Genomic DNA, 14,276 nt, shown 5'->3' on the forward strand with positions numbered 1-14,276 from the left:
TGACAATACAACTATTGGAAGGCAGTGTTGGCAACCCTGGTATATGCAGGTGCCATCTTAAAATAGACATTCTTGTGAGAGTGAAAGGGAAATGCCATTCCCAAGATGGGAAAACCAGCAGTTGTTTTTTTTAATAACTACTGATTTTAGAAGGGTTGCATCCAGCTACATCATACTCAAGAGTAGATTCACTGCTATCAATGGACTAAAGTCAGTCATAACTAACTTAAGTTCATTGATTCCAATGGCCTACTACAAGTACAGGTGGCAACCATTTTTGGCATGTCCAACTGATGCGCGATTGCTGATGAGTGGGTTCTTTTGGACCAGGAAGGTGACTCAATTGGGGGGGGGTGTAATGAGATGGAGCATACTTCTATGTGCTCCATCACTGTGCTTGGGGGCCAGGAAAGCAACCCCTGCATGAAATGGCTGCCACTGGTATGACATAGCCTGATACATTCGAACACTATTAACTTTCGAAAAAATGAAAGGATGAGCCCCGTTTAATTGGAGGTGGCTTTTAAAAAAAGTGAAATTAAAGAGATTAAAGACTGCAGCCCTTTAATCAAGCTTGCATTATTTTATCTCTTCCAAGCATGCAACAGCCCCAGCACAATTTTCCAGCATCATTCAAGAAATCCCATGGCTCTGTAAAAAAATTGTAACAGAGTGTAAATGGCAGTGGGGCAAACAACTGCTAAATCTCGGAAACCAATCAGGAAAGTCGGAGGTAACAACTTTTGAGTGGGACAGTGCAGTGGGGAAAGACTAGGTGCATTCAAATTGTGGCTAAAACATTAAGCATGAAGAAATTTCTTATTCACCAGGAGGGCTCTTTAGAAGGTTCTCTGTTATTGCAAACCAGAATTTGGGGGGGTGGGGGAAGCACTCCACAGTTGGCCACCTTACCCGGCTGAGGTCTGTCCCATATTTCCGATGAAGTTCATCCAGGCTGAGTTTGTGATCATCCTGCAAAGCAAAGTAAAGATTAGCAAGGCATGAAAGCACAGGTGGTGATTTTATTTCACTCAAGAAATTCAGAAATTCTATGCAATGCAATTAACTTATGCAAAACACATTACCCCCAAAATGGTGGTGACTGTTTCTAGCTTAGTTTCATATTGATTGGGGTTTGCTAAACAAGTACAAGCAGGCATCCCCAACTGGAAAAAAAATGGGAGAGGAAGGCAGGGAGGAACATGCTGGGCTGTAGCTTCCAAACTGCTAGCCTAAACTGAGAGAGAAGCAAACTAGAAATTTCTCTCCCTTTCTTTGGTGGGGTTCCTAAAGAAAACAGCAGGTTTAAAAACAAACAAACCCAGAACAGTGTTTCTCAAACTTGAGGACCCCAGCCATTGTTGGACTACAACTCCCATCATCCCTGACCACTGCTCCTGCTAGGTAAGGATGATGGGAGTTGTAGTCCAACAACAGCTGAGGACCCAAGGGTGGGAAACACTGCTTTAGAAGGACAGAACAAGAAACACCCCCCCTTTATGATAGCTCAGCTTGTTATTAGAAAGGCAAAGGTTGCATTGCAGCTATTTAAAACGCCTTTGTTAACAACTAATTTGTTTTACAGGCTGAAACCATGTATGGTTACTTAGAGGCAAGTCCCACTGAGTTTAGATGAGATATACTCCCAAGAATGCATGCAAAGGACTGCATAGGACTATCCAGTTAAATCCACTTGAGAACCCAGCTATGCAACATCCTGGTTTTCCAAAACGTTTCTAGAGTGAAAGGCTAGTGGAGAACACAATCAAACACAACGAGGGACTGTGGTGATGAAGGTGACAAAAAAAACCCAAGGCTTCACCACCACTGAATCTTTCTGAGTAGCTTTGCTTGCTCCAGCTTAGGCCCATGGCAAGCAATCCAAGACCCCCTTGGGAGGCGTGCTGTGACAACTTTGCCAGACATTTCAAAGATAAAAGCACTCCTACTGATCAGATCTCAAGTCCTACTTTCTAACAGCAATCTGGGGGTGCCATTAAAGCATTGTGTCTAATTTGGGGGGAGGGGGTATGTTTCAACTCCTGTTGCTTAAGGATGTAGATAAATTACTTGGGAGGAGTCAAGTTTACTGCTTGTGTACTCAGCCCTTGTCTATGGCAGACTAAACCTAGGAGAAGAGGAGTGACTCTGGATCCAGGAGGTAATTAACGTCTACATGAAAAAGGGAGCAGCCCCAGCAGACTTTAAGGAGGCTGAAGCAGCACATCTCCTTAAAAACCTTCTTAGGCCTCGGACAACTATGGCAACTGTTGTCCAGTCACTAATAGCCACTTTTTGGGGCTTGGTGCTTGAATAGATGTACCAAAGATGGGGTCTCTTGGGCAACTCATATTACTGAAGCTCCTTTCATTCTGGTTCCAGACTTGGGTTATGGCACAGAAACCTCTCTGGTTCTCCTAACAAGATCTTTGTCGGGAGAAAGACGGTAATCTAACCCTGTTATTTCTGGTTACAGGTAGGTAGCCGTGTTGGTCTGCCATAGTCAAAACAAAACAAAATAAAAAATTCCTTCCAGTAGCACCTTAGAGACCAACTCTAAGGTGCTACTGGAAGGAATTTTTATTTTATTTTATCCTGTTATTTCTCTATGGGACCAAGAAATGTGAAGGAAGACTTTCTTCTATACCATCCCACCTGCTCTGTTAGATCGTCACCTGAGACTTGAAGCATGTGACAATCGAGTACCTTTTCAATTGTGGCAGCCAGTTTATGGGATGCCCTCTCTAGGGAGACTTGTTTAGTATCCAGTTTCCCCTCCCCGCCCCAGGGGCCTGGAGAAAACTCCTTATTTTTTTCAAACCTTAAAAAGAAAACATGCAAATGGTTCCATTTCCCTGATGGCTGTGTTTTATTCGCCAGTTGCTTTATTATGGTTTTTTTTAAAAAACAAAACAAAACTGTTTTGACATGTTTAGACTGTACTGGGACCAATTTTGGTGAAGGGCAATATAGAAAGATCTCCAATAAATAAGTTCGCCATAATACTTAACTGCATTTGTTTATTTCAGTCAAATGATTCTCAAAGGCAGCACGCTGTGATACAGAGAACCCCAAACTCATTATATCCCGCTCTCTCTCACTCACACAGACACACACACACCAACCCTTAGTGCGCTGGCTGATGTATGAGGTCAAAGTGCTTCTCCTTCAGCTCTGCAGCCTTAAAGCGCCAAACGGCAATTGCCAAATGTTCTTGCTCACACAGGAGGGCAAAGCAAGCTCACTGCAGCTGCTCCCTCTTGGTTAGATGGATGGAGCCAGGGAGATATTTTCCTTGCCATGATCTTATTCTACGGAGACAGCCTCCCAGAGGCCAGAGTGCGGTTCCCTTAAATTTATATTTAAAAAGGTAAAAAAAGGTAAATGACCCCTGGACAGTTAAGTCCAGTCAAAGGCAACTATGTGGTTGCGGCGCTCATCTCACTTTCCGGGTCATGTGGCCAGCATGACTAAACTGCTTCTGACACAACAGGACACCGTGACGGAAACCAGAGTGCATGGAAACGCTGTTTACCTTCCTGCCACAGCGGTACCTACTTATCTACTTGCACTGGTGTGCTTTTGAACTGCTAGGTTGGCAGAAGCTGGGATAGAACAACGCGAGCTCACCCTGTTGTGGGGATTCGAACTGCCGACCTTTTGGCCAGCAAGCCCAATAGGCTCAGTGGTTTAGATCACAGTGCCACTTGCGTATATTAAAATATACATTATAATTTACAATATGCAAGAGATGCCAGCAGAACTACCAGATTAAAAAAAATAAAAGAGGGTTGTGGGAAGAAGAGGGCAACTGTCAAAAGAATGAGAGGCTGAAATTTTAGGGAAGAGGACAACTTATACAAGGTTATGGCACCATAGCAACGAGGCAAAGCACTGCGCCTCACACCACTTTTGTTGCAAATTTGTTCCCAATGATTCAAACAGTCTAAAAAAAATATGACAACTAGCCAATAAAGCCCAGGAACGTGAATGAAGCATGAATCTTACAGCTAAGTTCAGAGCAGGAAGCAGGGCCACATAACTGAAATTTAGGAAACAATCTTTGGAAAGTCTGAAAGGCCAACTCTTGCTTCATGAGCTGAGTCACCCCACCTCTACATGTCAAAAGTGGTCCTTACCAGCGAAACTTCCTTTTTCAGTTCATCCATATCCTTTTCCTTCTTCCCCTTTTTCTTCTTGGCTCCATGCTCAGATGTAGCCGCAGGCTCATACTTGTCACGTCCAGTCTGTAAGAAAAATTGGAAATCATTTGCCTTGCAATGAAACAGTCCATCCAGCTTAGTCATGTCAAATTCTGACCCGCATCAGCTCCCCAGTGCCTTGTGCAGAGGTCCTTCTCAACTCTGCTGCCAGGCACACCTGAACTGGTGAAATAACACGCAGCAATGAAATGTGGAAACTGACCAGGGTAGATAAAAATCAATGATTCTTTAAAAAAAATTAATCAGATTCTTTTATTTAAATCGGATTTTTTTACCAGTAAATTTAAATTGGATTTTTAAAATAAAATGCTTTGGAGGAAATATCTTTCTAAAGATAGTTTTCTATTTAAGTTACATTATAGTCTAAAGGTTATTCATCAGGAAATAAGGACTTGTTTTAAGTTTTTCATGTGTGCTAAAACTCAGTCTAATGGTTTTTGTTTGTTTGTTTGTTTTTAATCATTTAACCACATCAGTTAACAAACATGGATACATATGATATGTTATTGTTTTAGTTAAATAAATTGTTTAAATTGTTATTAAGGAAATGATTATTTTCTCCTTCCAATAAAGTACAGCAGAAAAGTTGTCCAAATATAAGCAGTTAACTTCTTAAACCTCACAATAATTTCATAGTTGTCTGTCAATGTATTTCTAATAGTATAACCAAATCAGTAATTTTTGATATAACTGTAAAAACTACTATGAAAATTATTCCAAAAATGAAACCTTTATCGGGTTGTAAATATTAAGATTATACCAGCAAGAGTGAATCTTTCTGTTAAAAAAAATGATTTAAATCAAGTCTTACTGACTAGTGATTTAAATTGTGATTTAAAATCAATTTGATTTAAATCAAATCCACCCTGAACTGACAGATACAATATGCTCTCTACCTTTCAGTTACAGGTCTCTCCAGCAAAGAGAAATTCAGACCTGTCTGTAAGAATATTAGAAGCAATCGTTTTGGGGACCCGTGAATTCTCCCAAGCGCTAAAGCCTATTGAACAGAGCTGGATTTACTTCTGAGTGAACCAAATTGCACTGTAGGCAACACACAAGCAGCAATCACAGGGGCCAGGATTGTAACAATGATTTCCACCAGCTGTTAGTGGTGCACTTTGAGAGGTTTACAATTAGGTACAATAAAAAGCCATTTACAAATTTTAAATCCCAGTGGCAAAGGCAATGAATAAAAGCCTAAGATTCCACATAAAACCCCAATTTAACTGAATTTTAAAAGGGCGACAAGCACATCTCTCGCGGCAGATATTATTTAACAAACATACTAAGAGAACTCCTGGTCAATGCATATCGCGCGCGCACGGACTCACTGCGAACTAAAAAAAAACCCTCCCATTTAGACACTACCAGAGGCTGAGTAAAAGCACAATGGCTCAGGTCATAAGAGGTTCAAAGTGGATTTGCATTAAGCCTGATATGGTTTATGTCAGAACTGAAAGGCTATAGTTATGTCCATCCATCTGCTTCCAGGAGCTGCTGCACCTTTGATATGGGAATGAACTCATGAAGTTAACTGTTGCAAGGATGGAAAACAAAAGCAGGCAACCTCCAAGACCATTTGTTTCAGCTCAAGTGGCAGCTGTTCGCCTGGAAGCTCAAACCATGATTTATGTTCTGAACTATGGTTAGTACAAACCATAGTTTAAATATGGTGCCTGAGTTGAGCCAATGTGAGCATGGTTCTTTTTCACATTAAGTTATGTGCACTTGCATTGTCAGTCACACTGACGGAAAACTGAAAACACTCTTTAGAAAACACGACATTCTGCGTCCCGACTAATTCTGTTAAGAGCATGGTTGTTTCTAAGGACATCCCATACAAGACTTGTCACAAGTTTAGCACAATCCATCCATTTCATGGTGCTACATCGTGGAACAGTTAGAAAGCTTTTTCCAACGATTTATGGAATGGATAAACAATCTGACCATGTTTGGAAATAACAATGAGCCAGGATCCCTTGCCTGAGGAATTATGGCTTGCTTAAACCATAACGGGAACAAGCAGTGTGCAAGTGTGTACAGCCTGTTTGCTCCCACACTACACCTTCTTTCACACAAAGGGCAAATCGAAACAGGATTGGTTCCAGTGATCAAGCCAGGGTTTGTAAGCCGACAACAAACTCTGGATAAAGCAAGCAAAAAACAACAACAACAAAACAGCCTTCTGCTTTTGTACTGCAAGAGGGCCACTGGCTAGGTTCAGAAACAACATGCCAAATGTCAACCCCAAAGAATGAAGGCTTCTTAACTTAGTTAGGTAAAGGTAAAGGGACCCCTGACCATGAGGTCCAGTCGCGGACGACTCTGGGGTTGCGGTGTTCATCTCGCTTTACTGGCAGAGGGAGCTGGCGTACAGCTTCCGGGTTATGTGGCCAGCATGACTAAGCCGCTTCTGGCGAACCAGAGCAGCGCACGGAAACACCATTTACCTTCCCGCCAGAGCGGTACCTATTTATCTACTTGCACTTTGACGTGCTTTTGAACTGCTAGGTTGGCAGGAGCAGGGACCGAACAACGGGAGCTCACCCCGTCGCGGGGATTCGAACCGCCGACCTTCTGATCGGCAAGCCCTAGGCTCAGTGGTTTAGACCACAGCGCCACCTGCGTCCCTAGAACTTAGTTAAGTGGGAAGCGAATACAATTCTCCTCAATCCCAGTGAACCCTGCCTTTGTACTCAAAATATTCCTCACCAGTACAGTGGTACCTCTGGTTACATACTTAATTCGTTCTGGAGGTCCGTTCTTAACCTGAAGCACCACTTTAGCTAATGGGACCTCCCGCTGCCGCTGCTCCGCCAGAGCACGATTTCTGTTCTTATCCTGAAGCAAAGTTCTTAACCTGAAGCGTTATTTCTGGGTTAGCGGAGTCTGTAACCTGAAGCGTATGTAACCCGAGGTACCACTGTATAATGAAGCCTGCATGAGGAACTTTTGCACTGAAACATCTTTTTAATGTATGGGGGGGGGGAGAGATGGTGATGTAAAGGGTCATTTCAACTACTTCGCCTATTGTCCAACAGTGGAGACCCCCCCCCCCATCTTCCATCCACTTTGGGATCCTAGGATGTGCACATGGAAAATTTCATTATACAAATAGAGAGATTCAATTAATGGTTCCAGTTCTAAGCAAGCAATTCAAAGGGGGACCCTTAGAAGCTGGAAGTTTGTAACAGAGATTCAAGCTGTGCTCTTGTGAACACTTGCCTGGGAGTAAGCCCTTATGAACTCAATGGGGCTTCCTTCCAAGTGTACGTGTATAGGCCTGCAATGTCAAATCTGGCATACTATTGCAATTTTAATTGTTTTAAACCACCCTGTATTAACTGTGCACATTTCGAAGGTAGTAAATATAAATAAATACACCTGGATGCTGTACTTGCTGTCTTGTCTGACTGGATAAACTAGGCCAAGCTTTTCAATCAAGCTGACAGGAATGAACAATAATAACCTGTTGATGTTAACTTAGTGGAAGTTTTATGCTTTTACCACAGCACCTTTGGAGTTCATACAATTGGCAATATAGCTAAAGGCAAGCAGAGGCCATAAGGCTACTGACAAAATTACGAGCTCCACATGTTGATTCTCTCAAAGTACCTAAAATCCTATGTAATTAAAGAATCAAAGAGTATTTCCCTCATACTTTTACAGTGCACTCAGGGCTCTGTTATAAAACTGCAGGCTGCTTTTAATAAATGCAGTGGAGCTTTATCTGTGCAGAAGATGAAGCTGAGCTGAAAATACTCAACATTCTTCATGTTTTCCCTTCTCTTTTTTTTTTTTTTAAAAAATGGGGGTGGTGGAAACAGTGAAGTCACTTAGGAAGGAAGGAAAAAAAAAACCTGTAGTGCCATTGTCAGAAAAAAAACAAAACCCACTTCAGCTCTTCCAGTCTCTTTGCTTTAAATAGCATTGAAATGCAAGAAATCTTAGATTAACACCAGATAAGCCATACCAGAGACTGCTTGACACAGGCTGGCTTTCACTGCCCCTTCCGTTTTTTTCAGCTCAAAAGGAAGTACGGCTTATAAAAATCATAAAGAGGGTACTGAACACAAGCCCAGCTTTATTATTTCCATGCCCTCATTTCAAAAGTGGCTTGGACACCCCCCCCCCCCCGCAATCCAGTTCACATGCCTGGAAAATTCTGGAATCCCCACCCCCCCACCCGCCCCATTTCTTTGTGAATTGCTGAAGTGGACTTAAGTGCTCTGCAGATTACATGCCAGGGCCAGCCAATTCATTCTGTCAGCCTCTCATGGAAGCAGAGATCAGAAAGAGCAGAAAACATACAGTTCCTGCTTTGGGTGTGGGTCAGGGGCAGGCAACCTAAGGCCCGGGGGCCAGATGCGGCCCAATCGCCTTCTCAATCTGGCCTGCAGTCGGTCCGGGAATCAGTGTGTTTTTACATGAGTAGAATGTGTCCTTTTATTTAAAATGCATCTCTGGGTTATTTGTGGGGCAAAGGAATTTGTTCATTATTTTTTTTCAAAATATAGTCCGGCCCACCACATGGTCTGAGGGACGGTGGACTGGCCCATGGCTGAAAAAGGTTGCTGACCCCTGGTGAAGGTTATATATCATGGTGATGTCAGAATTTGGACCACACCAACTTGCTTCCTCTCACTACCCACTCTGATCTGCAACAGGTTGGAGTATTGGGCACAATGAGATATAATGAAATCAACAAGGTTAGGGCCTCAGAAATTTGCTTAGTTCTGGTAAATATACAGAACTCCAGGAAGTGCAAAGCTGAGCAGAAAAGAGAGGCCAGGATGTAACAGGTCAGGAAGACATTCCTATGGGCGCTAGAGAAAAACGAGATCAGTTAACTATGAACTCAGGTGAGAAAGGGAGACTGAGCCAATACAAAACAACAAGTATCATCCACTGGTGTTATTCAGATATGCAGGGAAAACAAAGTCACAAGGCTAATAATGTTTCCATTTATGATGCAAATAACTACAACGAAGGATCTTTCCAAGCAGTGTGAACAATCAAGCGAGCAAAATTGTAAAATTCCCCATCTCTCAGCACAATCAGCATTTCAACAGGGGTGATTTAAGCCCACAGATATTGAAGGATGCACTTAAGTCATAGTTGATCTGTGAAGTAAACTGAAATATTCTCCTATATAGTTTATACACACACATGATTATGAAATTCTTTCTGCACAAAGTAAAAATAGTTCTTTCAAAGACTATGCTAATAACTTGTGTTGTTTAAAGCAATACTGAACTGTTTACACTTTTGAAAAAGCTAAATATTGTCGAAACGCCCAATGTTCAGATGTTGCAGTCTTATATGTACTTAGCTGACTGCAAACCGCCATTAGTTCAATGGGATTACTTCAGAATACAGGATTACATTGTAAATCATGTTGTGTCTAGATATACAGAAGATGAAATATATAATGAAGAACATTATGCTTAGATATGAGGAGCACCACAGTGAAGATGCTATGCCTTAAGCCAAGAGTTCTCAGCCTCAGTCTCTCATCTGCAGTACGGGGATAAAACTGACCTATTTTAGTGGGTTGGTGTAAAAAGAATTATTAAGCAAAAAATGAGGATACTTGTGCTGCCTTTAGAAAGCAACATTTATCTTCCACCCTCCCTTCTGGGCTGTCTTTTGTAAAAATGCCAAGAGCTTCTCCATATTTCAGAGCCTTGTGCAACTGCTTGTGGCATATCCCAAATGTAAGACAAAGCTGAGGGTTAGACAAGTAGGAGCGCTGCTCTTTTCAATCTGGACAAGATAAAAGCCAGAGTACATAAAACAAAGTCCCTGGGAATCTGCTCTACTATTATAGTGACATCATTAAAACAGCATCTCAAGGACAGCTGGAGCTTGCTACTGTTTCTGTGGCTGCAGTAACAGAACAATGGTTATCTTCCTAAAGCAACTCTCCCCACCACCACCAATCACCATCTGGGATAATCAATGTACCCTACAAGGGAAGTCAGACACTGCCTGCTCTGGAAAGCCAAAACTGGCTAAGGCAACCAGCCAACATCCCAATTTCTGATCTATTATTGCCTGAGAATGGCTATTGAAGGGAGTCGGAGAAACAACTGGATACTGGGAATCTGAAGAAAAAGGGACCCTGTGTACCACTCAGTATCTTTAAAAAGTCAAGATAAATCACCCACCCACTTGACACACAAACAATTACAGTGGTACCTCGCTTTAAGAACAGCCCTGTTTACGAACTATTTGGTTTACCAACTCTGCAAAACCAGAAGTAGTGTCCCGGTTTGTGAAGTTTACCTCAGTCTAAGAACGGAATCCGAACGGTGCAAGGGCACCAGCGGCGGGAGGCCACTTTAGAGAAAGCGTGCCTTGTTTTAAGAACGGTTTCAGTTTAAGAACGGACTTCCGGAACGGATTAAGTTTGTAAACCGAGGTACCACTGTATTTGCAGTTTTGGTTGCTACCCACCCAGGTTTGCGGGCAAGTTATCTCAAAGGAGACAACTATTTATTTGGCATAGGGGAGAAAGCCTTTTTCAAGAGGAGTGAGCCCATTGCTTAAGGAAGTGGTTCTCAAAGGGTGTGGCAGGAGAGGATGGCAAGTGTGGCAGGAAAATTCAAGGAAAAACAAAGAAACATTTGCCAGAGTTCAGCCAATATGAAAACAATGTTGCTACACACTTGTTTTAATCAGATTGAACTGGACTGACCTTCTGCACCGAGGCTAGAACTCTATGAATGGGCCAGCAGCTGCCTTCTGAGGAACCTATGCCAACCCACCTCAAATGTTTTAGTCATCCAGGAAAGGGAGCATTCGAACTCGATCAAGATGTCCTACTCCCCCCCCCTCCTTCTCCCAACTGCCACAAACTGGGGCCTCTGAAGGACCATATTGCCCTGTGGGGAGTGAGAAGCAGCAGAAACAGCTTCTTCTAAAAAGAACAAAACCCCAACAAGTTCTCTTATCCATATTTTTATTTATTTAAACAGTGCTTATTGGTGTAATGATCTCACATTAACCACTTTGTGAGGTCCCCCTGAAAAGCAGTAACATAAACCTTAAATGAACATACAATTTATCTGTGGAACAAGCAGTATGCCCTCCAACCACTAGACCATCCTACCCAATTTGGCTAATATGCCTAGTTCACACTTAAAATTGATCTCCAACTTTGCTTTAAAATAAACGGCTAACCATATTTTGCTTTTCTTTTCTTTAGATCTCTACCTTGTAGGGGATCATAATCTCCATTAGTGCTAGAAATAGATCTGAATAAATGCTGGCTTTTGTATTTCACAGAGCTGTCATCCCATCTTTTGTTTCCATATCCTTTTGGGAAAACTCAAGATCTATTGTGCTAGGCACAAACATGGTCAGTCAACAAAGAGCTTCCTGGATTTCAGGGCTGCCACTTACTGTACACAGGACTTGAGCCAAACCCCTTTTTTTCCTCTTTTACCGTTCAGCCAATGGAAAAGTTCTGTGAAACTCAAATAGCTCACTATTTATATATACATTTCAGTTGGTCCCAATACTGCTCTGTTTGCACCATCTCCATGCAGTGTTTGACTTTATGGCATTTTCAGACATGAGGATGTTGGCAGCAGCAAGGCCAGTAGTATAAATGCAGAACTACAACTCTGTTTCTATAAATTCAATCAAGGAGTTCCAGAACTGGATTGCAGAAAAACAACTGGACAGCAACTGCCTCTCTCACTTGACCATTTCAGGGAAAGACTGGCTAGTTAGGCAAGTTGCTCTCTCGCTTCAAGTCTTGCATTCCTTATATGGGGCCACAGAACGGGCATTTTATTGCTGGTATGAACCAAGCCAATGTACTATTTCCAGGGCACGGGATGCACTTCTCCAAGGAGCATACATAGCTAACAAGAGGCTGGCTTGATCTGAATGGAATACTGGGGCATGAGGATAAAATAATTATGCCCCGATTGACAGCTATACTACCATCTGCGCCCTCCCCAGCCATTGTCTTGCTTGTTCCCTCACCCTGGAAAACATAAGGCCAACCACATGTGCATGACATGACCACCTTCCTTTTTCCTGGGATTTTCCAGCCCTAATTAAACCACCAAGTCTTCAGTCTGGAATATTTCAAGTAGTTATTTGAATACTGTTGTATTTCAAGTACAGTGTTGCCCCGCTAGACGAATGCCTCGCTAGACGAAAAACTCGCTAGACGAACGCATTCGTCTAGCGGAAGGCTGCCCCGCAAGACGGAAAAGTCTATGGGGCTGCCTCGCAAGACGAAAAAAAAAATTATTATTATTTTGGCGCGAAAACCTCCGCGCTCCATTGCCGCTTCGCTAGACGAAAAAATTGCTCTAAGACACTCGTAGAACGAATTATTTTCGTCTAGTGGGGCACCACTGTATCATGTTTCCCCTATTTTAAGACACTGTCTTGTATATTTTTTTTTCCTCAAGAAAACACACTATGGCTTATTTTCAGGGGATGTCTTATTTTTACTACGTAAGCACGCACAGAACGACGGCGCTGGAAACTTACCAAGCGACGGCGCTGCTGTGAGGCTCCTGGGGAGCCGGTTAGTCCGCCTTGTCCCTGAAGGCTGGAGGGATTTTATTCGTCCCCCCCTTGGGGGGAGCAACAGCCAACAGAGAGTTGTGGCTTTCCCCCCCTCCAGCTCAGCCTGGCTGCAGGTGGCTTATCACCACCGCACTGTGCGCTAATAGGGGAAACAGGGTAATATTCAAGCAGTGGCCATGTGGGGGGAGGAAATCTGCCACCAGTTGGGAAAGCTCTCTGTGACATGTTTAGTCCTGGAACTGAGGAAAGAGGCTGATCTCCCCCCTCTTCTCCTCCCTGAAGGTCTTAACCATTTCTTACGTATCAGTCATGCAGTTTATTTCAGTTGGAAGCTTTTCCATGCACAGGCTTTCTCAAGTCAACTCACTAGCTCACCTGCTTGAAGAGGGCCTCTTTCAGAAGCCCGTCCTGAGAACCTCCTCCCTTCCTCACTAGTCTTACCAGTCTGAACTTTGGAGCATACAGGAGCTGTGCAAGAGACTTGCTGCTTCTGCCTATTCCAGATTTCGGCATGATGAAAGACATCTTCTTCCTGTCCTCAAAAATTCTCTTGCATGCACAGAATTCTCTTCCTTGGGGAAAGTTAGGAGTCACTGGTGCCCATCTTACAGACTGGCTAATAAAGCCAATTCAAGATGGGTTCCGGAGTGAGTCACAGCCATGTTTATTTATTACATTTCTATCCTGTCATTCCTCCCAAAGGAGCCGAAATGGCATAGTTAGCAGATCATAGTCATTGGCCATAAGCCTCTGTGCACAGCAAGCTTTAGTTGCAACTGGTGGCACACCCCAGCAACTGTTGTATTTCTTTGTGCAGAAATGGAAAACAACCTGCATGTTGCTACACAAGAGAACAATTAACTGGATTCAGAGTAAGGTCATAGAATTGTAGAGTTGGAAGGGACCATGAGGATCATTCTAGTCCAACCCTCCTGCAATGCAGGAATCTTTAGCCCACCATGGGGCTTGAACCCATGACCCCCATGATCCCCAAATCCACAACTGCCTACGCTCAGAATCCAAAATTATCTAGGATCACAAAGAAATCAATTATTGTGGGTGCTCAAATTATTGCTCCCACGTTTTGCTATCGCAGCTCTGGTTAGAGCCAAAATGCATTCAGTTGTGGAAGGGAACCCAACCGCGAGACTGTGCATGGTTTTTGAAGGTCAGCATTGGAAAGGGGGAAAGAGCAATTCTGTGAGTTCCTGGTATGTGGGGAAGGAAAACTGTAGCAGTACAGTAATTTTCCACACTGGCATGTCATGAATCCCTTAAAAATGCTCGCAACATCCACACAATTATAGAAATGATAACCAGTCTCATGACTCCTGGGGCTGCAGGTTTTGGGGTTTTTTCTGGACTGCTTAACACCCCAGCTTTAATCTCCGATAACACTGCTGGTAAAAAACAATACAAGTCCAAAGCCTTTTGAGACAATAAAAATTCTCAGAAGTCAGCAGACCTTGATGGGGCAATGGAAAAATTTGCCCT

The 14,276-nt window shown here is 42.9% G+C and overlaps 1 protein-coding gene across 1 annotated transcript in view; it reads right to left on the reverse strand.

Moving 5' to 3' along the window:
- Positions 1-14,276, reverse strand: part of ATP1A1 (ATPase Na+/K+ transporting subunit alpha 1) — a 32,280-nt gene that overhangs the window by 13,929 nt on the left and 4,075 nt on the right. Inside the window, exons 2-3 of the mRNA XM_033174021.1 lie at positions 4,140-4,247; positions 913-972 (exon numbers count right to left, since the gene is read on the reverse strand). Coding sequence (XP_033029912.1) covers positions 913-972; positions 4,140-4,247 — 168 coding nt within the window. The remainder of the gene's footprint in view (positions 1-912; positions 973-4,139; positions 4,248-14,276) is intronic.

Source organism: Lacerta agilis, chromosome 16 (assembly GCF_009819535.1).
Source record: "Lacerta agilis isolate rLacAgi1 chromosome 16, rLacAgi1.pri, whole genome shotgun sequence".
NCBI classification, from domain to species: domain Eukaryota; kingdom Metazoa; phylum Chordata; class Lepidosauria; order Squamata; family Lacertidae; genus Lacerta; species Lacerta agilis.